This window comes from Calliphora vicina, chromosome 1, assembly GCF_958450345.1.
Source record: "Calliphora vicina chromosome 1, idCalVici1.1, whole genome shotgun sequence".
Lineage (NCBI taxonomy): Eukaryota > Metazoa > Arthropoda > Insecta > Diptera > Calliphoridae > Calliphora > Calliphora vicina.
In genome coordinates, this window is record NC_088780.1 from 3,565,042 (window position 1) to 3,591,191 (window position 26,150).

Consider the following 26,150-nt stretch of genomic DNA (forward strand, 5'->3'; position numbering starts at 1 on the left):
TGCCATCGTATCTGTTTACAGATTGTGCATAGAAGTGGTAAATGAATTGGACATTGGAGAATATGTTGGCGATAAAAATGTATCAATGCTATTTTTTGTTGGGATTTTTTTTTATGAACAATTTATAATAAATTGCATAAAATGAACACTTAGGTAGTTTAATAATACAAATTCAACCCAACAAATGTTTTTTTGTTTATGTTTTCCCATTGCATTGAAATTGAGGTCAAACAAGAATCACAGTCAGCTATAGATTCCCTCAAGAATAATTTTGTTCTCCAAATCTTTCACAGTATTCGCATTTTACTACAAATATTTCTTGCAATTTATTTGAAAAAAAAAATGTTGGTGGGGTTTGTTAAATATATGAATGTGAGAGATTAAAAGTAAAAAATTGGGGGAGTTTTTAAAGACAATTTTAACAGAGATTTATTTGAATATATAGAATTTGTATTTATTAATTTCTTAAATGATTTAGTTGTTGTAGTTGTTGTTGTTATTTTATGGAATTTATAAGGAGTTCTAGTGCAGGTTGTAGGTCTGATTCTAGTGCAGGTTCCAGTTCAGGCTGTAGTTCAGATTTAAGTTCTGATTAAAGTTCATGTCAGGTTATATTTCAGATCCTAGTTTAGGTTCTAGTTCAGTTTCTAGTTCCGGTTCTAGTTCAGTTTCTTGTTTAGTTTAGTTCAGTTCTAGTTCAAATTCTATTTTAGATTCCAGTTCAGATTCTAATTCAGGTGTTAGTTCAGTTTCTTGTTTAGTTCTAGTTCATTTCATATTCTATGTCAGGTTCTAGCTCAGGTTCAATTTCTAGTTTAAAAAACTAGTTCCAGTTTAGGATATTGTTCAGAATCTATTTTAAAAAACTAGAGGTTCCAGTTCAATTTAAAGTTATAGTTCTAGTTCTAGTTCAGGTTCTTGTTCTAGTTTAGATTCTAGTGCAGTTCCGGTTCTAGTTCAGTTTCTTGTTAGATTCTAGTTCAGTTCTAGTTCATATTTTATTTCAGGTTCCAGTTCAGCTAGTTGTAGTTCAAATTCTCATTCAGGTTCTAGTTCCAGTTCTAGTTCTGTTTATAGTTCAGATTCTAGTTCAGTTTCTTGTTCCGGTTCTAGTTTAACTCAGTTCTATTTCAGGTGCTAGTTTTGGTTCTAGTTAAAATTCCTGTTCAGTTCTAGTTTCAGGTTCAAGTTCTAGGTCAGGTTCTAGTTCAGGTTATATATCAGTTTCTAGTTAAAATTCTAGTACAGGTTCTAGTATAGGTTCTAGTTCTGGTTCAGGTTTTAGTTTAGCTCAGTTCTAGTTCCAGTTCTAGTTTAGCTCAGTTCTACTTCAGGTGCTAGTTCAGTTTCCAGTTCTAGTTCAGGTTAAATTAGTAGTTTAAGGTACTAGTTCTAGTTTAGTTATAGTTCAGATCTATTTCATATTATATTTCAGGTTCAAATTCTAGTTCAGGTTTTAGTTCAGATTCTAATTCAGATTCTAGTTCCGGTTCTATTTCATGTTCGATTACTAGTTCCAGTTTAAGAAACTAATTCCAGTTTAGGTCTGAGTTCAGGTTCTAATTTAAGAAACTAGTTCAGGTTCTAGTTCTGGTTCGGGTTTTAGTTTAGTTCAGTTCTAGTTCAGATTCTATTTCAGGTTCTAGTTCAGTTTCTAGTTCCGGTTCTAGTTCAGGTTTAATTACTATTTTAAAGAACTAGTTCTAGTTTAGGTTCTAGTTAAGTTGAGTTATATTTCATATTATATTTCTGGTTCTAGTTCAAGTTCTAGTTCGGGGCTTAGTTCAGATTCTATTTCAGTTTCAATTCACATTCAGTTATTAGTTGCAGTTTAAGAAACTAGTTGCAGTTTAGGTTAGAGTTCAGGTTATAGTTTAAGAAACTAGTTCAGGTTCCTTTTCAGGTTCTACTTCCGGTTCTGGTTTAGTTTTAGTTTTAGTTTCGGTTCTAGTTCAGATTCTATTTCAGGTTCTGGTTTAGTTCTAGTTCAGGTCTAGTTCACGTTTTAATTCAGATTTTAGTTCAGGTTCTAATTCATTTTCTAGTTCAGCTTCTAATTCCGGTCCTAGGTAGGGTTATAGTTCAGGTTCTAATTCAGTTTCTAGTTCAGTTCTACTTCACGTTCTAGTTCAAATTCTAGTTCAGGTTCTAGTTCAGGTTCCAGATAAAGTTCTAGTTCAGGTTCAATTTCTAGTTCAGGTATTTGTCTAGGAAACTTGTTTAGTTTCCAGTTCAGGTTCTAGTTAAGTTATGGTTCAGATTCTTACCAAATTGATTTACCATGCCTTGACTTTATTATCAAATCAATAAGTTTCAATCTATATTTATTAAATTGTTGAACTTTTCTATAAATATGATTCAGAAGACAATAAAATCCAATTTATGATGTGTGATAATAATGTTTTTTACTACTTCAATAATAAATATTAAATTAAATTTATTTTTATTTTATAAAAATTGTTTTTATGTTGCACATTTATTGGTCATCTTTTGACCAAATTTTAATTACTGATTCTTACATAAACTTAAGTTTTTATTTGTATTTTAAAGTTCGTATGTCATGGATGTGTTTAAATCTGTGTGTAGCTGTTGTTAGTAAAAAATTTTAAATATTTACATAAAAACTAAGTAAATAAATGTAAAAATAAACAAAACTAAATATTGTGGTTATTTTTGGCAATTAAGGTGTTTGTGTGTGTGTTGTTTTTAAGGAAATTAACATTTCTTCGTCTTACAAAATGTTCGTTAGTTAGTGTTTTTACGGTTTGTTGCTTTTTTTCATACTGGTTTTCGTCTATTTAACTTTTGTATAAAATAAAAAAAAATAAAAGAAAAACATATGGTAATTGTAAAATGTTTATTAGTAAAGCCATTCATTTACTCATTCGTTCATTCATTAGTTAGTTAGTTAGTTAGCCAAGTAAAATATTGGCTAACTAAAAAGACTAAAACAACAGCAAAAAACAAGGCTACTTGCGTACTATAAATAACAAAAACACAAGTACAGCAACCTCAAATGAAAATAAAATAATTCTTAAAATAAAGTTTAATAAAAAAAAAAATAAAACAAATGTTAATATTTCGTGTGTGGTAATAAAACACAATTTTTATATGTACATAGATATTAAACCACACATACATAGTTGGGAATTTGTGTGTACCCAGCAGTTCGAGGAGACAGTACCGAACTAGTGATTTTGCCCATCCTTTAGGGTGGGAGCTAGTTACTTCGATAGCTACGTGACTAGTCATTTTAACACGGGCATGTCCTAGGCAGGGGGTCAATTGTCTCTTTTTGATTACAATGGGACTGTCTAATAGCTGGTCCAAAGTAGGCAACGCATTAGATTCACATACTGGTTACATAGCGTCAGTTACCTTACTAGCTTTGTAACTGGTTACTTGATCAGCTACTTGACTTGTTATTTTAACACGTACATGTCCTAAGCAGGGGTTCAATTGACTCTTTTGATACAATGTGACTATCTGATAGCTGATCGAAAGTAGTCAACGCTTCTGGTGGCTAAAATAAAGTGCAGTACAAAAAAAAGTATGAAGTGACTTCTCCATAGGTTACTAAGAGACACTAAAGTGACTATTAACTTCATACTATGTTACATGGGATATCAGATACTTAAGCAAAAATAAAAATAAACTGTATGAGAATTATATCAACAAAATTTGTATAAAACCAGTTTGTACGAATTACTCACAAAACGTTGAAAGTGACTACACTCCAGATTACTTAGAGACACTTAAGTGTCAATTGTCTTCACGCTAGATTACTTGGGATGTATAAAGTAACCAATTGTCTTCTCTCTGCACTACAAAGTGCACACACGTGTCAAATGACCAAAATATATAAATTGGAGTTAGCCAAGTGGTAAGACATTTGTGACAATTACTGTCTTTAAGGGATACATTGACTACTTGCTTAACTGCTGGGTATTTCCTCAAGTACACTGAGAAAAATGCTTGACATTTCTGAAGGAATATATGTATACGAAAGCACTTTTAACATTAAGTAACTAGTTCTATTTATAGGGCTGTCCTAGGATGTACTTCTTTTTAGATTATTATTCATTGTATCAGAAGCTGTTGTTGCAATGTTATGAAATATTTATTTCAGTGAAGATTTCTTAATGTTAGTGTTCTTTCAAAACGTCATTATTTAAAAAGTCTTTAAACATTTTTGAAAAAATTTAATTAATTTATTCACTACGATTTACTGTCATTATTTCAAAATCGAATAATTTGTTTAGGTGTATATTAACATGTTTAGAAATTGGTGTTCGCAGTAGTGTCAGTATGTATTTAGTTTATTATTTGTAATGACCAGAGCATGTAATAAAATTTATTTATATTTCACATAGAAAATTATAACTCAGTTGACCATGTTAAAAAATAAATAGAAAAATATTTACGTATAGTCTCAATACTTTTAATGCGAAATGGCGTTGTAAATGTTGTTGGAAAAAATGCTGTTTCATTCAAAGTGAAATTAAATTGAAATATTCACATAACAATGTTAATTAAAAATACATACATATCTACAATTACTATTAAAAATAAAACAAATATTCGTTAAAGAAAGAAATTTAAACGAATAAACTATTTATGTAGAAATACTAACGTAATAACTAACGTTCAAAAGCGACTTTTTAATAAGAACCTTCCAGTGCAATTGCAACTATGGAAACACAAGTGACTATCGTAGTTATTTTCCTATTACAATAATGATGTATACCCTTGCAGCATTAAACCTAACATTTTGTTAAGTAATTTTATCAAGTTACTTATTGCAGGTTCTACCTGTTCCTGTAATACCTTCATTTCTATGGCATTTCCATTTGCCAATAAAAATTATTATTTTTATTATTTTTGTTTATTTTCAAAATAATACTTGTTTCAAAGCTTTTATCATGCATTTGGATACTCAGAAAATAGTTTTTTAATATGCAATTCTTAAAATTTAAGTAAAATAGAGAAAAATCATGTCATATGAAAAAAGTGCAATGCGATTCATTCATTCGTCCGGCTTTTGCTGTTGCAAGATGTTAGTCATGACATACATTTTTCATATAAAAATGGGATGTGCAACAAATGTTGGTGACACAGACATATTGACATCTTTGTAAGCATATCCTACAGTTTTCAAATAGTTGTCTCTAATCTTTTCATGATTATGATTTGATAAATGAATCTTTTTCATTAACACTAAAATAATGCAAATGGTAGTTAGTTGGATCGGTCTGGGTTGAGATGAACATTTCTATTTTAAATATAAATTACAATTACAAATTCGGCACAGGAAAAAAGTAGTTAGTAGCCATAGCTAGTAGGTACTAGCTATTTATTGAGCACTATAGTACTATAGAAATGACTAGCTAATGGTAGTGAATGCTGTTGTTAATAAATAGGAGACAATTGGTAGTTTTTAGTGGATAACTAATTCGACATACCAGAACTTGTTTTATGTATTGAAGGATATGCGTATGCATACGTTTACATAAACATTCACAGATACATACATATTTTTGCCATAAAACAAAACCAAAAATGAAGAAAAAACATGTAAAATGTTTAACTATAATAACATTTGAATAAGTGTGCTTATGTACAGTGGAATTTTTATATAATATTAAAAATGTCCCTGGAGTTTTCATGTAAATAAATTGACGATATATCAGTCTAATAGATTTCAAGATTACGATATTCGTTCGAATTTGAGGTGAATAGGATTTTAGTACCACTGTGCAAAGGGTAGGATTTGTAGTTTCCAATATATTAGGAATAAAGATGAGATCCAGAATCCGACAACCATTAAAACTTGTTTTCGTCTGCATAATAAAGTTTTTTTTAACAAAAGAAGAATAAGTAAGAACTACATTCTGTTGTGCCGAACCAAATTAAATATTTTTAGGTAAACAAAATTAAAATTTTTTTTTTTAAAGTTTTTCAAAATTATTTTTTTTTCGAATTGTTTTTTATTTTTTTTGGAAAAAGAATTTTGACAAAAAAAATTTGTTTGATGAAAAAAATTCGGTTAAAAAATATTTTTCCGGATTTTGATCCATTGTAGGTCCAACTTACTATAGCCTTATATACATCGTTGCAATGCAGTTTGAAATATCTATCATTAGATATCCATATTGTCTATATTAATGACTTAGTAATCCAGATATAGATAAAAAAATAGGTCAAAAATCGAGGTTGTCTCGGCTTTTTCCTTATATCTCAGCCATTTGTGGGCCGATTTTAAGTAGTAACTGAGCCGGAAGAATTCCCGATATATTGATGTATGAATCATGTCAGTTATTTGGGGGCTACGGAAAGTTTATTTCAACATACAGACGGACATCTGGATTACTAAGTGATTAATATATCAATATGGATAACTAATGATAGATATTTCAAAAGCCATTCATCGACGTACATATATAGTAAGTCGGACCTACAAATATATTTTAATCCGAATTTTTTTCAAAATGTTTTTGTCATAAAATTTGTTTCACTAAAAAATAAAAAAAAAAATTTTAAAACTTAAAAAAAAAAATTTTAAAAATTAAAAAAAAAATTGTTTGAATAAAAAATTTTCCAATACAAATTTTTCACAAATAAAATAACAAAAAAATTAAAAAGTAAATCAAATAGATAATATTATATTAGTTGTTTATTAACATTTTAATTTTCTATCCCGATGGAGTTCATGTGGAAATCGCCATATAAGTTTTAAGATTGACAGTCACCATGGCTGAGATATGTATAAAAAAGAACCAAGATTTTTGGAAATATAAATTTAAGGCAAGTGTTAGTTCAGTGGAGTTATTATTCAATTTATTTCTTATTAATTATAATTTAGTTGCAATCTTACTATTTGACTGCCCACTGTAACCATAACTGTTTACACAAAGTTACACATGCATAAAGTATTTACATGCATATGTTGTTTTAAAAACATAAACATTGAATTGAATGGAAACATTTTAACAAGAAAAATGATGAACAAAAACCCAACAGAAAAAGGAAACAAAGTTTTAACATACAACAAAATTTTAAGCATTTTCCATTTCTGGAGAAAACAAAAAACAACAACAACAGAACAAATCTCAAAATAAAAAAAATTAAAACAATATTCATTTTGATTACATTTCATATCATTCATACCCTATTTTTTATTATTTTTGCAGAACAGAACAGCACCAGTCCAAACAATATTTCGGTCCTCTCCATTACACTCTGTGCAACATACAAACATATTTTTGGATTGCCAACGCTGACAACAACAATTGAATTGGCCTGCTTAGCATCAATTGCAGCAATAACTTCAACACTTGACAAGACAACATAAATGAACAAGAAGTTAAACATTCACATAAAATTGTCGTGAGAAGCAAAAAATTGCAAAAGCACAACAAACTGCAAATAGCAAAAAATATAGACAACATACAATCCATATATTCGGAAAAATAATACTTACAACATAGACAATTTGGGCATAAAGTATAAAAAGATCAGGAACAACAACTAAAGTTACAAAAACGCATACATTGATACATACTCGTTTCGCCACAATTGTCATATTCATGTTTTTGAACTCTAGCCATACATTTGCTGGAGAAATAAGAAGAAACCCCCTCAACAACAAAGCACTTGTGTGTTAAGAAATATTCCAATAGAAACAGAGCAAAAGTTGTAAATAAGCACTTTGCAAACATTGTTGAACTATAGTCTTATTACATGCAACAGTAGCAGTAGCAACTCACACACATTTCACTTGGTTTAAAGATAAAGAGTGCTGGCTGTATCTTATTTTTAATACGCAATACTCTGTGATTTATAGTCAAATATAACGAGAAGCAACAATAACAATAACAACAACAACAACTAGAAACCGGAAAAAAGTACTACAATTCTTGTGCAAACGGAAATAAAAGAAAAACGCCTCCGGATATACTTCATAACTCTCTTGTGTTCTAGCTGCCCTCTTTGGTTTTATTGTATTCAAGAATTTGAAACAATTTCAAGAACATTTGTAAATTGTAACCAAATTAAAAAAAACAAACACACAGTTACACACAAATATTTGAAACATGGATGCTGAAACAGAAGGAGTTCAACCCGTTCAAGCAGCAAGTGCTGCCTCAAATCCCGAAAATGATTTAGCTGCACGTCGTCGCCTGTTTATGTCACAGCCATCGACATTGGCCTCAAGGCGTCAGCAAGCCGTATGTGTACGTCGTGCCCATAAAATGTATGGCAGTTCCAAGAATCCAAATGTTGTACTCGATGGTCTAAATATGACTGTACAAAAAGGCTCCATGTAAGTAACAACATATATTTTAAAATTTCTTTAATTTACGTCTCTTGCTCATACAATTGGAAACCAACTAAAATTAAATCACTTTAGAGAAGTGAAGTTTTAAGAACAAAAACCATAAACTAAAAGAACAATAATTTTCCTTTAGATAATATAACGAAATAGAACAAAAAGCTGATTAGGGAAGGGTGATGAAGTCAAGATAACTTTGTGGTCATATTGGTGGGTATAATCGATTGTATGTATTATATAGAGACACATACACACACCCATAGAATTCCATTGTAAACAAACTTTGTATGAGTTTTCATATCAAATGGCCATCAGTTTAGTTTGTATGGAAATTTAATAGGGGTCCCTAATGCTATTTTCTGTGTTTCAGTGTGTGTCTGTGGGGAAATTTACTTATATTTATATGTATATAACTATTTGCACAGAAACTAAAACTAACAAAGTTAAAGCATTTTATATAATTTTAGCAACATATTACTACTTATTGCTCTTTACAATTTATACTATTGTTAAAAGTTTTAGATAAAAGAGGGTCAAGAGTCTTTTTTATTTAAAGGAGCAATGTACTGTTTGTCGAGGGGTTGATGTTGAAATCAAAAACTCTGGATTTCTACAACAGCTTGAACAATATTTTTTTTGTTTTTATTAAATAAAAGGAGTTCAAGTGAATAGTAAAATAAAGAGTTTTTTTAAAAAAAAAATATTTTGTGGAAAGTTGAAGCTGACTGGTGGATATAGTTAAAGTATTTAGTATTTAAGTTGCACTTAAGGTAAAACTACAAAAAAGCTTAACGAGACATATCCTGTCAAATTTCGAGAGGTTTATTGAGTGTATTGCTTACCCGAAAACAAGCGTCGGATATGAAGTTTTAAATTAATCTAGTGAGGTTTATTTTTATTAGCATTCAAGTTGCACTAAGATAATTTTTCAGAGTTTTTTTCTGAAGAACCGTAAGGTGAAATAATATAGTAACCTTCATCTCACCCTCAAAAAAAAAACTTGCATTGTTTACCCTCGTGTTGTTTTCCACACATACGGTATGTGTATATATTTTCATATGATTTAGCTTCAATAAAATATTAATTTTTATATTTTGTAATTTGTCACATCAAATTAGTTTAAATTCAACACACAAAAACCAAAAAAAAAAAAAACATATTTCACGAAAAAATTATGTTTCTGTGCTAAATACATAGAAAATAACAAATGTGTTACAAACCACATAACAGGGAAAGTGGAGTCACTTTAAATATCTCTTTTTTTAATTTATAAAAAATATAAATTTTTTTAAATGAAGAGTATTTTGCTAAATTTGGCCCACAGAGTATGAGTCTAAGAGAATCGAATTTGAAACAATAGCGTCAATAAAAATGACTTGCGTCTCCGCGATCGTTCTAATTAATTCGCTGAAATTTCTAGTTTAAATAAACTTTAGTGTTTTTATATAAAAAAAAACTATAATCACATTTATATTTATTTATTTTCAAAGTATGTCGCGTTCACTATCGTAAGTGAAGGAAAGCCAAAATGCGATACTTGGGAAAAATTATAAGTAGCAAATGGCAAGCTGTAGAAAAAAAGGAAAACTATTGTATAATAAATACAAAGCGTTTGTTTAAATTACTTTAACTAATCCTTATTACAAAAGTGACGAGAAAATATGTTGCATTATAAATGTAGCATTCTGAAAAAAATAAAGGTTGTTAAAAAACGAATGGAAATATTTCAACAATACAACTATCAACAAAAAACTTATTATTCTACTTTAGTAAAAAAATTGCTTTGAAAAATTGAGTTCCAATTTGTTAATTTTTGAAACGACAAAATTATTGGAAACAAAAAAAAGTAAATATACTAACTCTAAAATCCTATCGAAATATGTAAAAATTTGTTTAAAATGTCTTTAGTTGTTCACGTTAAAGGCGTGCGAATGTCACATTCTGGACCGTAGAAATGTATTTATAGTATTTTTTAAATTGTAGTTATGAAAAATGTAAAATACATGTTATGAAACATGTGTAATTTTTTTTGATGTGTAATTACGGAATTAGTTTTATGTAATTTTAAATATTCTTTGGTGGCAAAACTGTTTAATACATACATATTTTTAGTATAAAAGAAGTTATGTAGCTAAACATAACTTCAAAAATATAAGTAGAAAATATTTACCTCTTAAACTCGTCCATGAATTTTTAATAATGATACTCGATCATTAACTATACTCCTTTTGCATTTATGCATTTTACATACATAGTATGTATCTTTTTTCCAAATAGGCACTACTTTCCAAATTTTGTAAACTATGCTCAAGGCCTAGACTTAACGACATTACAATCTTTTATTTTTCTTTTCGATATTTTCATTCTAATATTTACACGTACCCAAGGAACGGACATAAGAACAACTTATTTTATTATTTTATTTTTCATATTTACACTATATTTACTTTAATTTATTTTATCTTTTATCCAAGGAAGATTTAACATTTACATTAATTAAATTATATGCCCTGTACTCAAGAAACGGACTTAAATGGACCAACTCCTTTTATTCTAAGCACTTTAAACTATATTTACTTTAATGCTTTGTACATACTTTAACTGCCCATATATTTTACAAAAACAACTTATATTATTCCCCATTCCCCTTTTACCCGTCTTTACATTACCACACAACAATGAATGACCAACGAAAAGAAACATACCGACCAACAATTTATCACATTAATATTTTTCTCAAGTTCTAACACTTTTTTATCAAATTTACTTTTCATTTTTCGCTAATATTTTTATATCAAAATATGTGTTAATATTTAAATTATTTATTTCTGTAAAAAAATTTTAATTTCAATTGTTATAACAGTAAGAATTATTAATTAATAGACACCCTTTAATCAAAAACCGGCGAACACTTAAGAAATTTCTAGAAAACTAATAAAGAATGCAAGTGAGGCGAATTTGCAAATGTTGTTGTTGTTATTTGTGGTGAAGTATTTATTAATGATGCACCAAAGCACAACATATTAGTTAGTGGGAGTGTGTGTGCACTTAGTGAGAGGGAGAATAGAGTAATAAAGAAATCAATAGTACTACTCATTGATAACAACAACAACAATAACAAGATATGAGACAGTGACGAAAACAAAATTATGTTTACATTGGAATATGCAAAAACAAACAAAAAAACGCAATAATAGGAGTAAAACACAATGCTAGCGAAGGCGTTTCAGATGCTTTAAATAAATTATATCAAGGGAAATTTAAATACCAATATTTTATTTACATATTTGTTTAATTTTTTTTTACTTAAATGAAAATGGACGGACTTTAAATATCTGTTTAATGTTAATCAAAAATAAATTTGCACATTTCATACCATTTTCATTCAATTTTAATTTTATTATTATCAAGCTGCTAAATAATAAATAAGCCATAGTAAATTAATAAAAAAGTTTTTAATTATACTTAATTCAATGTTGTATTGATAACGTCATTAACTAAATACGATTGTTTTAATAACAAAATAAAATATGTATGACCTTTTAACACAATCCTCTACAAATGCTTCAATTAAATTTTCATTACCAAGATAAAATTGTGATAAAATACGTTTGTCTACATTTGATTTACTCAGCATGATAAATATATTTCTGCTTATATTTTGTTGTTTTTTTTATTTATACCAATTTTATATTTAATTCATATTTCTATTTTGCAACTTGATTTTATTTGTTCCTAGAAACAAATTTACACAAAAATTTAAAATAACACAGTACAACACATGATTTTGGGACTCAATTCTGACAATTGCACGTGAAAGTAGCCCCAAAAATAAGAACTTCTGCGTCATTAGTTTTGTCAAGTTGGCTGCCGTAATAAAATAATGGCCATACGAATTTTTCTTGCTCAAGGTTTATTTTTATCACTTTTTCTATATTTTAACATGATTATATCTCGGTATACCGTACGGAATATCTCTTTTGTGGCTGAAGCAATGTTGTAGATATTGAAAAGGAGAAAAAAAAAGCGGAACATACCTACCCGAAAAAAGTGCATCCAGTGCCTTAAAAATCGCAAAAATGCCCATTTTTAAATTTTTTTAACCAATTTTTCACCTTTTTTGCTCAATAACTCGATTACAAATCCAATTATGGACCGATCACCATCAAATTAGGTTGTGTGATTTGTGTCTATATGAAAGTTATTTATCATGAATTTTGTATGTATACCATCATTTTTAAGAGATTTATGCACTTTAAAGTGATTTTCGGAAGCGGGTCTTATATGGGAGCTATGACTAATTATGGACCGATCATAATAAAATTTGGTGACATGAATTTTGTATGTATAAAACTTATTTGGAGCGAAATTTGTGTAGATACATATATAAATTTAACATTTATGACCAATAAAGTGTAATTTCGGGAGGACATTTGTATGGGGGGTAGGTGAAATAATGGTCCGATTTCAGCCAATTTCAATAGACTTCGTCCTTGGGCTGAACAAATTATACGTACTAAATTTTATTATGATCGGTCCATAATTAGTCGTAGCTCCTATATAAGACCCGCTTCCGAAAATCACTTTAAAGTGCATAAATCTCTTAAAAATGATGGTATACATACAAAATTCATGATAAATAACTTTCATATAGACACAAATCACACAACCTAATTTGATGGTGATCGGTCCATAATTGGATTTGTAATCCAGTTATTGAGCAAAAAAGGTGAAAAATTGGTAAAAAAAATTTAAAAATGGGCATTTTTGCGATTTTTAAGGCACTGGATGCACTTTTTTCGGGTAGGTATGTTCCGCTTTTTTTTCTCCTTTTCAATATCTACAACATTGCTTCAGCCACAAAAGAGATATTGCGTACGGTATACCGAGATATAACCGTGTTAAAATATAGAAAGAGTGATAAAAATCCACCTTGAGCAAAAAAAATTCGAATAGCCATTAAATTATTACGGCAGCCAACTTGACAAAACTAATGATGCAGAAGTTCTTATTTTTGGGGCTACTTTCACGTGCAATTGTCAGAATTGAGTCCCAAAGCAATGAACTGAAAAATGTTGTACTGTGTAATTATTTAATGGCACAAAGTTGTAATATATAGCAATAAAAGTAGTTTCTAATAAAAAGTAATTAAATTTTGTTTAACTTTGGTTTAGAAAAATATAAATTTTAAATGACTTAAGACTATGCACTTAAAAAAATTTGTGTAAAATTACATTAAGTTGTACAATGATTAAGTAACTGTAGATTTAATTTTAAATGGAATGTGCGGAATTGTGATAATTTCTATGCAAGTTACCCATGGAACGATTATGAAAATCGCAAATGCAAATAATATGTTTGAATTGTGTAATTTAAATTGGATATAATTCAAATCTTTATTAAATCAAATGTCTGAGATCGGCTCAAGTTTCAAACTTTGAAGAAATTTTCGAAATTTTTCCAAAATTACCAAAGAATTTTAAATTTTTTACCAGTATAATCATAATAAAAGATTTCTTTAATCGAAATCAAATCAATTAAATAATTTATTTCTTTATGTCTAATTTTTCGGAAATTTATATAAAGTAATTACTTTTTTTTGTAACAAATTTTAGTAAATGCAGTTTTATTTATTAAGACAATTTAAAAAATTTGCTAAAGTTTATTTTAATTGCATATATTAGTATTACATAATAAAACAATTGTAATACAAAAGTAATTATTTGTAGGAATTGTAAAACAAATTAAATTGCAATAAATTATTATAGAGGATTATAACAAATAGATTTACAAGTTACAGTTTGCAGGCAAATAGAATTATTGATTTTAATTAGAATTAAATGTGAAATATACATTAGAATAAATGAATGCAACAACATGTACAGTTAATTAAGGTGGCACCATTTATAAAGGGGACAGTTTTTGCATTATTTTCATTACTCTAACATTGGTAGGCAAAAAGAGGCATTTAATTTGTGTGCTCTTTTGGGTAAAAAATAAAATATCCACAACAACATCAAGAAACTGAATGAATTGTGTGTATTTTTGCGCTCTATTACGCTCTTTTTTCACATTCGGGTTGTTTGACGAAAATCATCGTAACCTGAACAATATGAACGCCTACCATGGCTCTAATATAACATGTATGTATATGTTAGTTTAGCATGAGCTGGATCAACAAATAAAAATGGTATTTTTAAGTCTATATTCGGGTTTGTCTGTCTTTCCGAGTGGTATTTGAAATTCCTTTTCAGAAGCCCTTTATATCCAACCTGTTTACTCTGATTTTTGGCATTGAAAATTAGCAAACAAAAATTACTTCAAGTTTTTGACATATTTGTGCCTATATCTCGGATACTTGAACATTTCTAGAAATCTCAGCATAAAACAAAATAAACTTTCATTTTAGTTAAGAACATTGGCCCCAATATTTTGATCCATCCTACTATACATTCATGCACAATACAGTTTACAAATGAAACCACTTGTTACTTTCATTACCTTCCAAACCATTTAATGTATGAACTTAAATATCTGATGCTATTTTTTTTAGAATTTATTTAATTTATTGTAGAAAATCTACTCATAAAAAAAATTATAATTTAAATATACTTTGAAGTACGTATTTTTTACTGTTTAATTGTTATAATTATCAAATCATTATAGCACGAGTAATTATTCGAACAACAACAATTAGTAACCAATTCACAACTAGATTTCTGAAGTACAATTTTGAAAATGTGAAGTTTTTAATCCATGAACAAATATAATTTTAACCAAATTATGTTGTGTTTTCAACACATTGTTGTGAAGTGTTTTTAGTTTTGCCATTTAAAGCCTCTTGAATTTAACAGTTTTATTGACGAGGGGGAATTTTTAACATTAAATTTAAATGTCTAAAACAAATTTAGAGAAGAAAAAATCATGGTTTTAAATTATGAATATTCAGGGGGTTTAATTTTTATGTTTAAATTTATTTTGTAATAATTTGAAGAACTAAGTAAAAACCAAAAAATAAGTTTTTATTATGTATTTTTGAAATTTTATTGTTTGTTTTAAAATTTCAACAGAGTTAAAAATTTCAAAATGTTTATAAAACTAAAGGCACCAACACATGTTAAATTTGTTATTAACACTTATTGAGAGTTAGGTACTTTTTCACTAACACATATATAGAGTTAGGTACATCTATCAAATATTCGGAATTCTTGTATATACTTTGATATGAAGTATTAAAGAGCATGTCTTGAATTTTTAAATAAATGTCATCAAGATATGTGATTGTAATCATTCCACTCCCCTAATCTGTTTAGGAAAAAAACTAAAAAATTTGCAGCAGCTATAAAAATGACATAAATATAAAAATAGTTCAATATCATTTTTAATGCTAATAAACCTTGAATTCGTATAAAAATACAAAAAATAACTAGCAAATTAAGTTTTTTTCTACTAAAAAGTGTTCCAAATAAACATAAAAAGGCAAAACCAGACAAATGTCACAATTAATTTATTTCAAATGTATAGTACAATAATTTACTTAAAACAAATTTCATAGCTACCAAGCAAAAAAAAAATAAAAAATTTCCCACTTTTTTATGGTTAAAGAAAATTGTATGGTAAATTTACGGTGACCCAATAAAAACCCCACAAAATACCAAATATTATGTCTAATATAAAAAAAGCAAGAAAATAATTTAATTGAATTGAATTAATTCCGGTGATGCTCCGAAATACACAAGACTAATGAATGAATAAATGACCACAATTAACACATTAACCTTCGCTTTACCAAAGGTTTTTTTATGTACATGGTTTACCAATACCCACCCGGGTGACACTACACTTTTATAAATATATGCGACGAATGAAATTTTAAAAAATTTAAAAAACCTTATAAAATGTTTAAAATGTTTCTATTAAATTCTATAGAACCTTAAAATTTGTTCAGTGAGTATAAATTTCATTTCAATCGAAACAAAATTAAAAAAAATATTAAACCAATAAAAACGATGTGGTCACCCGGGTGGGTATTGGTAAAGCGAAGGTTAAATCACAACAAAAACGACTACGATGACAGCAGCAACATGAGAAAGACATGAACGTGAACACGAAATGAATACAAGAAAGATGGTAAGAGTAACAGAAGAGGAAGAAAAATAAAACGAAATGAAATGAAGAAAATAAATAAAACAAGTTTATTTTTATTAATAAAAATCAAATTGTACCAAAACACGCCAACTGACAGATGCAGACAACACAAACAATACAGAGAATATTTAACCTCACTTCAAGTGCTGGCTGGCTGGCTGGTTGCTGCTGCTACAGCTGAAGACAAGTGGTAGCAACAGCTTTTACCAACAACGGCAACAGCAATAATAACAGCCGCGTTTGTGGCTCAGTCTAAGCAAAGTGGGTCAATGTCAGCTAATGGCTTAAATAAATCTGGAAGTAATAAAGAAGAAAAAAGAAAGATAATAAACGCAAACACAGCAGAGAAAAAAACCCAAAACGAAAAATATAGTAAATATAAAACAAAAACAAAGCCAAAGACAGTGTTTGTTTGTAGAGTGTTTATTTTTTGCATTCAATGGCCTCAATAATCCGAATGCTTTGTACTCTACTTGGAAATCTGATTTATTGAGATCGTATAATTATGTAAAGTTCAAGGTTTTGCAAAATAAAAACGTTCAATGACACCCAATACCGACTTCTTTGAATTTCTGAATAATGAAAGAAATTTACTCATAGGATGAGTTAGGAAACATTAATGATATCAATAAATATTAAAAGTTTTCGGGTTTTCTTTTCAAAAAAAAACAGCTCATATGAATGACACATCGAATACATTTTTAAACAAGTTCATCTTAAATTTATTTAATATTTAATTATTTTTGTTTTAAGCTAACTTATTTTGAGTTTCTTGCAAATTAAATTCATATTCATACATATAATAAATTATCAAATCGACATTTCTAAGTTTTCTTTTCAATATTTTACAGAATTTCTTCAGAAAGTCTGGTTAAATCGATATCTTCCAATCGTGATGAAATTTGTACCAATCTTAGTCCTATTGGATAGTAATTCAGACACAATTTAACAAAATCGGTTAAGAGCTCTTTAAATTAGAGGGGTTTTTTTTGATATTTTGGCCAAAAAGGTGTCTTTTCTCATCCATGCAACTTATTACCTATTGATCGTAGCAAAATGCGTCCAAATAGTTAGATAGCTATTTCTTCAATCTTATGAAAAAAAAATTAAAAATAAATAAAATAAAAATAAATTTTTTTTTAAGGGGGTCAAATTTTGACCCCCTCTAACTCAGATAGTTCTTGACCGATCTTGATGAAAAATTGTGTTACTCGATTTCAAAAGTTGGTTCATTTGACATGAAATTTCCCATATATATGTATTTATGAAAGCTAAAGTTTTGAACGCGATATAAACAATGTTGCTAGAACGGAAAACGGATTAGATTTCGGCCACTAACCGATTTGATATTTTTAATACAGACATTACGTAATCTGGGAGGTCCGAAAAACGTATCCAAACAAAAAAAGAACAGACTAACATCGTTATATTGACATCCCTACATATAAGAATTCAGAATAAATATATTTTGTAGGGCTGCAAATTAATATTGTAGAATGGGTTCAGCTTGTTTGACTCATAATTCTCTGCTTCAATATGGCTAAATTAAAACAACACGAATTAAAGTAAGATTAACACGACATGAAAGGACGTGCTTATATGAGAGCAAATCGTTCAATCGTAAATTGCGCAAATTTATTTTTGTAATTTCTCTGGTATAATTCTGGATCTGGTATAGCCATGTCCATCTGACCGCATGTGTCTTGAAATCAACCGTAGCCCCCAAATAACATATATAGTGCATGATTCATACATCAATATATCCGCTAAGGACCCAGTTCGGTTGCTATTTAAAATCCAGAAACCCTGGATTACAAAGTCATTAATATAGACAATGTGCACGCAGAGAAAAAATAAAATTGGGCATGGTTACTGTAACCATTTAAATAGTGTTACAAGATTTTTAACAATATTATTGTCACATTAACTATTTACATGATTGTGGTAACCATAATATGGTTAATTTATGATTCACATGATTATATCAACCATATATATAGTTACAGTAAACAAATATATGTTTGTGGCAACCATATTTATGATGAATAATTTTATCATAATATGTTGTTCTCAGATTATGATAAGCCTTAAGCCGAGAGCACCATAATATGATAAGTCCTTCATCATATGAATGGTTGTCACAAACATATATTTGCTTACTGTAACCATATATATGGTTGATACAATCATGTGAATCGTAAATTAACCATATTATAGTTACCACAATCATGTAAATGGTTACTGTGACTATAATATAGTTAAAAAACTTGTAACACTATAGAAATGGTTACAGTAACCATGTCTAACTATATTTTTTCTCTGCGTGTGAATATCTAATGATAGATATTTCATAGACCTTTGCAACGGCGTATATAAGGCCATAGTAAGTCGGACCTACAATGGGTCAAATTCGCGAAAAGTTTTTTCAACCGAAAAGTTTTTTCAATATTAAATTTAAAATATTTTTTTTTAAAAAAAAAATTAAAAAGGAAATTTAAAAAAAAAAATTTTCCATAAAATTAGTTTCAACTAGTTATCGACTGTATCTAGAAATATGCAAAAATCTAAAATATTGCATTCGATTTTTTTACAACCTTTAGTAAGATTAAGCATGCGACATTTCTAAAACGACATGTTTTACCGTCATGCTTGTAATAAGGATTAATTCAATTAATTTCAAAAGAATTTCTTGGTTTGACATATTTTCATATATAAATTCTTTAACAAAGCCCTCTGGTAAAGCATTTTCTGCTTTTCCCAAAGTTAGCTTGCAGGTATAAGGCCACAAAGTATACAGAGGCGACACGGCAAAAAAATATATTTGTCTCTTTCGCTCGAAACAATTTCAACAGGTTTGTTTATGTGCTTATTTATATAGTTGTTTGTTTTAACGCACTGTCTGTATTAAACCGCAAATTTGTTTTCTCTTTCTATCGAAACAATTTCAAAATAGCTGATTTTAGTGGTTTTGAACTGTCAAATTTGACACCTCTGTATACTTTGTGATAAGGCGATTAAATATTCTGCCTTAATAGCAGAGTTCAATATAAAGTGAGAATGTAACTAGTAAATTTGAAAATTAAAAATTTCATAGGTATCTTATAATAAAATACCCACAAAAAGATAAAGAATTTCGAATTTACATTATTGCTAGACCTTTCGAACTTAATGCTGAACTATTTTTGCCGATTTATATTGAAATTGTTAGCTGCTTTATTGAAATATTCTACACTGTTGAGTGGATTTCATTTAATTTTTTCCAAGTACCTCAGTGGTACATGCTAAAATAATGAAAACAAAAATTTACGATAGCGAACGCGACACACTTTTAAAATGCAGTAATTTTTTAAGCTAAAGCTCTAAATTATGATTTGAATTCAAATTTTCAGACACTTAAATAAAACGAATGTGGAGTCCTGAGAGTAAACGTGCATCTTTTCATTTATTTGTATAAATTAGTTTTTCCTAGAATGATTTCAAAAGATGTCGGCAATCGTAGTATAAATAAATATGTGCTGAAATTTCATTAATCTCACATAGCGAACTCCCACATTCGTTGTAGACCGGACATAATTTAAATAGTTTTAACAAGTGCAGTATGTTTTGGCTACTGCTTCTGTTTTTTTTTTGGTTGTAAATATTTCAAAGTAACAGCTGATTTAGTACAGATGGTCATTAGAGGAAACATTAAATCGTTAACAAAATATAAAAAAAAAATAAATGAAAATATGTACAATTTTGTTGAGGGGAAGTGGCTGTTACTGTTACACGACAATGTGTTTTATGGCAAGCATGCACAGCAGCAAGTAATCAACATAATGATGTTCATTATAATAATGATGTTGCCTGAGTATTTAACTAAGTTGCATGCTGCCCACATTTTGCGAAAAACATGCACATTGCAAATTATTGCACTTGAACTGAAATACAAAATTTTATAACTGAATGAGAAATGGACAGACTCTGGCGGACACCACAGTGACGTATTGACCGACACCAACCGGCAACCAAGCGGTCGTCTGTCTGTCTGTCTGTCTGTGTAACTAAGTTGTTTTTACTGCATGCAGCCATGTGTAAGTTTTTTTTTTGTACAAAAATTCGGTTGGTTTCGAGCATTCTGGCTTGATGGGTTCTAATTACAAACTCGTTCGGAGTATGAGAGTCTAATGGTGGTAACGACTTTATCAAATACTTAAATTTTGTTGAGTCTATGACGTTTTGTAATTACGTATGTTACGTCGTACCTGCCTTACTCATTACCATTTCAACATGATAATGAACTTTAATAATGAAAATTAAATGATTAAAATCGTTTTTGCTTTAAGGAAGGAAGGAGAAGGAGGTCCAAGAAGTTGTTTTTATTAAATTGTTGTTAATTTTGTTGTTGTTTACACTTTTCTCTATATTAATTTATATTTTTTTGTTCATTTCAACATTAAACAACAACAAAATAAGGAGTGAGATCGAAAAATTCTTAACACACGTTTTTCATTACATTTTTTAACCCAAGTATTATTTGAATTTTTTTTTGATCAAGTTACCTTTGAAAAACATGTCAGTTATTATGTGTAATGTCAATTATATTAATTTTTTTGTTAATCTGATTAAAATGAGTGACCAGAAAAAAGTGCGTACTGAAATTATTAAATATTTTCAAAAAAACCCAACTTGGTCTTACAAAAAGTTGGCCAAGCATACAAAGGTCTGCCGTCAAACTGTTTCCAATGTTATTAAACAGTACCGGGAGAACTTGTCAGTTGATAGAAAACCTGGTTCAGGTAGAAGGAATGGTCCACATGATGTTTCTAAAGCCAAAAAAATAGAACGCATTTTCAAAAGAGCTCCCAACACATCCGGTAGGAAAGCAGCCCGGTTAGCTCAGTGCTCGGACTATTTGGTACGAAAAGTTAAAGCTAATGCAGGTTTAAAAACATACAAGGCTCAAAAAGTTCCTGACAGGAACGCTACTAAAAATTTAGAGGCCAAAAACAGAGCACGGAAATTGAAGTCAAGTTTTATAAAAAAATATTCTTTCTGCATAATGGATGACGAAACGTATGTTCTGGCAGATTTTTCGCAACTTCCAGGTCAAAAATTTTATGTTGCTGATGCTCGAGGGAATGTTGAAGAAAAGTTTAGGACCCAAAAGCAGACAAAATTTCCCAGAAAGTTCTTGGTATGGCAAGCAATATGCAGTTGCGGCAAAAGAAGCCACTCATTTGTTACAACGGGCTCTATAAATACCGAAATTTACATCAAGGAATGTTTACAAAAAAGGCTGCTTCCATTCATAAGACTTCATAATGTGTCCACTTATTTTTGGCCTGACTTGGCATCCTGTCACTATGGCAAACAAGCCCTTGAGTGGTACAAGAACAATAATGTGGTATTTGTACCAAGAGAGGCAAATCCTCCAAACTGCCCGGAGCTAAGGCCAGTGGAGAGATATTGGGCTCTTGTTAAAAGAGAATTGAAGAGTACAAAAAAGGTGTCCAAAAGTGTGGTAGATTTTAAACGGAGATGGACTACATGTTCGAGCAAAGTGACAGAAAGCACTATAAAAACGTTAATGGAAGGGTTTCCGAAAAAGGTTCAAAATTTCATCACTAGTGATTAAAACTATAAAAATAATTTTTTTTGTAAATTGTAATAATAATTTCAATCAAATAAAAAAAAAATTAAAGCTGTAAGTTTAGTGGTTTCTTTTTTATAAACATATATGTATGTTAAGAATTTTTCGATCTCACTCCTTAATACAAATTTGTTTTTGTTAACGTTGGCATTTTTAGTGATATTTTTTGTTTTGTTTTGGTTTTAGTTTGAAGTGGTTTAAAACGTTTATGAAAAAAAAAAATATATTTAAGCTGACGTTGACGCCTTATTAACTTGACCATGAAAATGTTGTTGTTTCAAGCTTGCTTAGGTTTTATTATGGCTGTGTGTGTTGTTGTTATTGTTGTCGTTGTTAATATGTGTGGAGCTACAAGTTTTTGTTGTAGTCACTATAATTGTCATTAGCAACACGCGAGTTTTCTCACAATTTTTATGTCTTCTCAGTTTTTTTGTTTTGCTTGATTTTTTTCTGTTCATGTTTCTAGTAGATTATTTTTTTTTCTATTCGATTTTGGCGTTGGAGTTAAAAGTTTATCGTATTTAGTAGTTTCAGTTTAGTTAGAAGTTAGTTTAACTACAATATTTTTAGTTGGCTTTCATACGTGTAAAACATGAATGTTTGTGAGCTTCAATAACTTGTTATTAGACAAACTAGAGGGCAAAAAGTCCACTCAGCCAACCGGCCAATAAACAAAGTTTGATTGCTTTTCTGTGGTACAATTGAGAAAAAGTTTTATTTATTGTTTAGATTTATTTGTTTATTTATAACATTTGTTAAGTTTATTTATACAAAAGAAAACTCTACTTTAATAGTTGTTAGAAATTGTTCATAATCTGCTGAATGTTGTATGTTTTTGCTTGTTACAAACTTAAGATTTTTATTAAGATTTCTTTAGCAATTAATAGGTTTCGTTGACAAACTTAGGGAAACCTTAATGTAAATTTTAGGAATTCAATTGTAAGTCATAGTCGTTTATATTTATACAGCATTGAAATGTTTAAATATTTGACGAAAAAAATTAATCTGAATACTGCTGTTGTTTAAAAGCGTTTTCAAGAAAACTTTTGTTTTTGTAATGACTTAAGTGTGCTAAGATTAAGGTAGCATTTACAAAGAACGGCATAAAATAAATACGAAAGCTCTCAATTCTCGTTTAAACATTTAAATTTCCTTATTCAAATTGGTATAAAATACCCGACATGGGATTTATTTCTTTAAATATGGGAATTTTCAGAGAAACGCCAGCCATGCCGAAAATTTTAAAATTTTTAAAAAAAAATCTAATAAATTTTAAAGGGACGGAATGAAAAAATTTGGCAAACATGTTTATCATGGCCATACAAAATTTAAAGTTCTACAGAATTTCGAAATTCGCTTTTGTTTGATTGATAGATGGGGGATTACATGTCAGGTGAACCATCTTTTGAAATCGATGACTTCCGATCGGGATGAAATTTTCGCCAAGATTAGCCCTATTAGATAGTAATTCTCATCCATGTAACTTATGACCTATTTTGCTAACAAAATGTGTCCCAAATCGTTTATATATCTATATATATAAAAATGAAATGGTCCATGTATGTAATGGCATCACGTTAGAACAGCTGGAGCGATTTGGCAGATTTTTTTTATTCGATTCGAAATTTTCAGGAGATGGTTTGTAAAGAAAATAAATTAAAAAACTCGGAAATTTTAATTTTTAATAATTTGCCTCGTATTCACTTCCCATTTTTCTTAACAAGATAATTTTTTTGGATAAAATTGAAGAATTAACATTAGTAAATAGCTACCGGGCGAAGCCGGGCGGTCAGCTAGTTTTCAATATTTTGAAAAAAAAAAAAAAAATTTTGAAATTTTTTTTTCAAAATCAATTTTTTTTTTGTTTTTTTTAAAAAAAAAATACTTTTTTTGCTCAAAAGAAAACTTAGGTATATTCTTTTAAGAGCTTTTTGGTCACTTTGTGGGATGCGAAAGAGATACATATCTAAATAAATATTTTGTAACTCAAGACATACAATTCTTATGGCAAAACTTACCAATCATTTCTTTATAAATAGTTTTTAACAGGTATTGCTGGTATGTGGCCGAGCGTTTTTCGGCACATGCTTACTTCAAACGAATCAGTTGCATTCAGTACAGGTTCCCTGTGATGGTTTGCTCAGGTTTCAGATAGGACCCTTTTGCTCCCACCAAATACAGAGAATTACCTTAGTGCCATGGGCTTCTAATACGACCTCTTACACTTCGGGTAATCGCAAGTTCGGTGCAAAAATGATGAATCTTTTAGAGCGTTCAAGCATCATTTCGAACATGCAAAATCGTGTTTCAAGGTCTCTTGGCTTCAATTCGTATGGTATAAAATTTCCCTGCTTTTGAATAAATCCTGCTGCTTGCAAACATTTTGAAATTGTTAGATCCCAATGATTGTAGTTCCCAATGATTTGACTTCGACAGCAATCTTCATGGAGTAATACCTCCAATTCTCGGTCTTCAGACTTTTTTTTACTACCATTTCTCGATGAATCATATTCATCATAAGCTTTGGTGAGCAATCGGTGTGCTTCAGCGGCACTTTTTTTTCAAATTAAAGAAGCAAAGCTAAACTTCCCGCATATGACGCTTTGTTGGCACAAAATTCGATATTATGTAAGTTATTCAAAACAAAAACCGCGTTCAAAAGATACGCCATCTATTGTAAATCCCGCATTTTTTATTTATACACCCAATAATTTCACAAAACTTTGAATATATAAATCTTAACATTACGAGTACTTAATGTATGATTTTGAACAAAGTATAAAAACACTTTAATTAGATTTAGCGAAATGTAAACTTTTTTTTAATTTATTATGAAATGATTTATCTTTGCCAATTCACGTACATTATTTATGTAATTGATAAATATCTTTATTTTATTGTTTTGTTGATATTTTTTCTTGCCTTTTAATAGTAACAAGAAAAAACAAATGCATATTTAATAATCGTATAATACGTGACCTCTGGGGAGACTTGTATGCAATTAATATTAAATAAACTTGACCTTTAACTTTCTATTACAAAATAGATAATAATAGAAACAGAAAAAAAACGAGAAAAAAATCCCTCAAGACTAAATAATATAATTGCAATTGTTGCTATTCCAAAATAACAAAGTCTACATACGTACATACATATGGATGTGAATATCTAATATTTAAATACATTTGCAATGCATGTAAATATGAATATATTTGTATGTATTTAAGCCCAATAATTGTAACACGTGTCAACAATTAAAATAAGTAGTTGTAGCGGTTTAAATGCCACAACATATTTCACTTTCATTCATTCATTCAATCATATTTATTGATGTTAGAAATTCTAAACAATCAACAATAAACTGACTAATTCCAATTATATTTAATTTTGTTATTATTTTTGTTACATTTATTTAGTTAGAGGCAAAATATATACATAGTTAGAGGAAAAAGAACAAATAACAATTGAAAATAAAACAAATTTTTAAAACTCAACAAAATAAATATTAGACCATTCATTCGTATGGTCGGTCAGTCATATGGATGTTGATTCTACAAACAAAACTACAGAGTCACTGCGACTAGAAAACAAAATATGCGGAAAAATAAATACACAAACTGTAAATATACAAATGTACTTGAAAAAAAAAATCACTGAAATAAATAGTTAAATATTAAATATCAATATGACATACTACATACCAAACCAATCATTTATGCCAATGATCAGCACAAACAGAACATGCCACATTGGTAAACGTAAAATGAATTTCCTGATTGTGTTTTTGATACACAATCTCACAATTGGTTGATAATTTTAACAGGTTTTGCTCTCATCAACATCAACACCTGCTGGCTATGAGTGCCGACCACTGATTTATACAAATCTATACAGACATTTAAAACATTTAATTATAATGTATTCTTCAGCTATTTGCAATACACTACACTTAAGTAAAGAGCAGACAATTCATTTATTCTACGCTAGTTTAATCTCAGCTTTTGGTATTCATATGGCGATTTTGTACTTTGAACATCA

At 29.1% G+C, this 26,150-nt stretch overlaps 1 protein-coding gene across 3 annotated transcripts in view; it reads left to right on the forward strand.

The window, feature by feature from the left end:
* osy (oskyddad) overlaps nt 1-26,150 on the forward strand; it is a 156,118-nt gene that overhangs the window by 49,219 nt on the left and 80,749 nt on the right. For 2 of the 3 annotated variants that reach the window (XM_065498748.1, XM_065498750.1), the window contains exon 2: nt 7,191-8,323. In XM_065498748.1, coding sequence (XP_065354820.1) covers nt 8,094-8,323 — 230 coding nt within the window. In that variant the 5' untranslated portion in view covers nt 7,191-8,093. The remainder of the gene's footprint in view (nt 1-7,190; nt 8,324-26,150) is intronic. The other variant, XM_065498749.1, reaches the window with a different exon arrangement.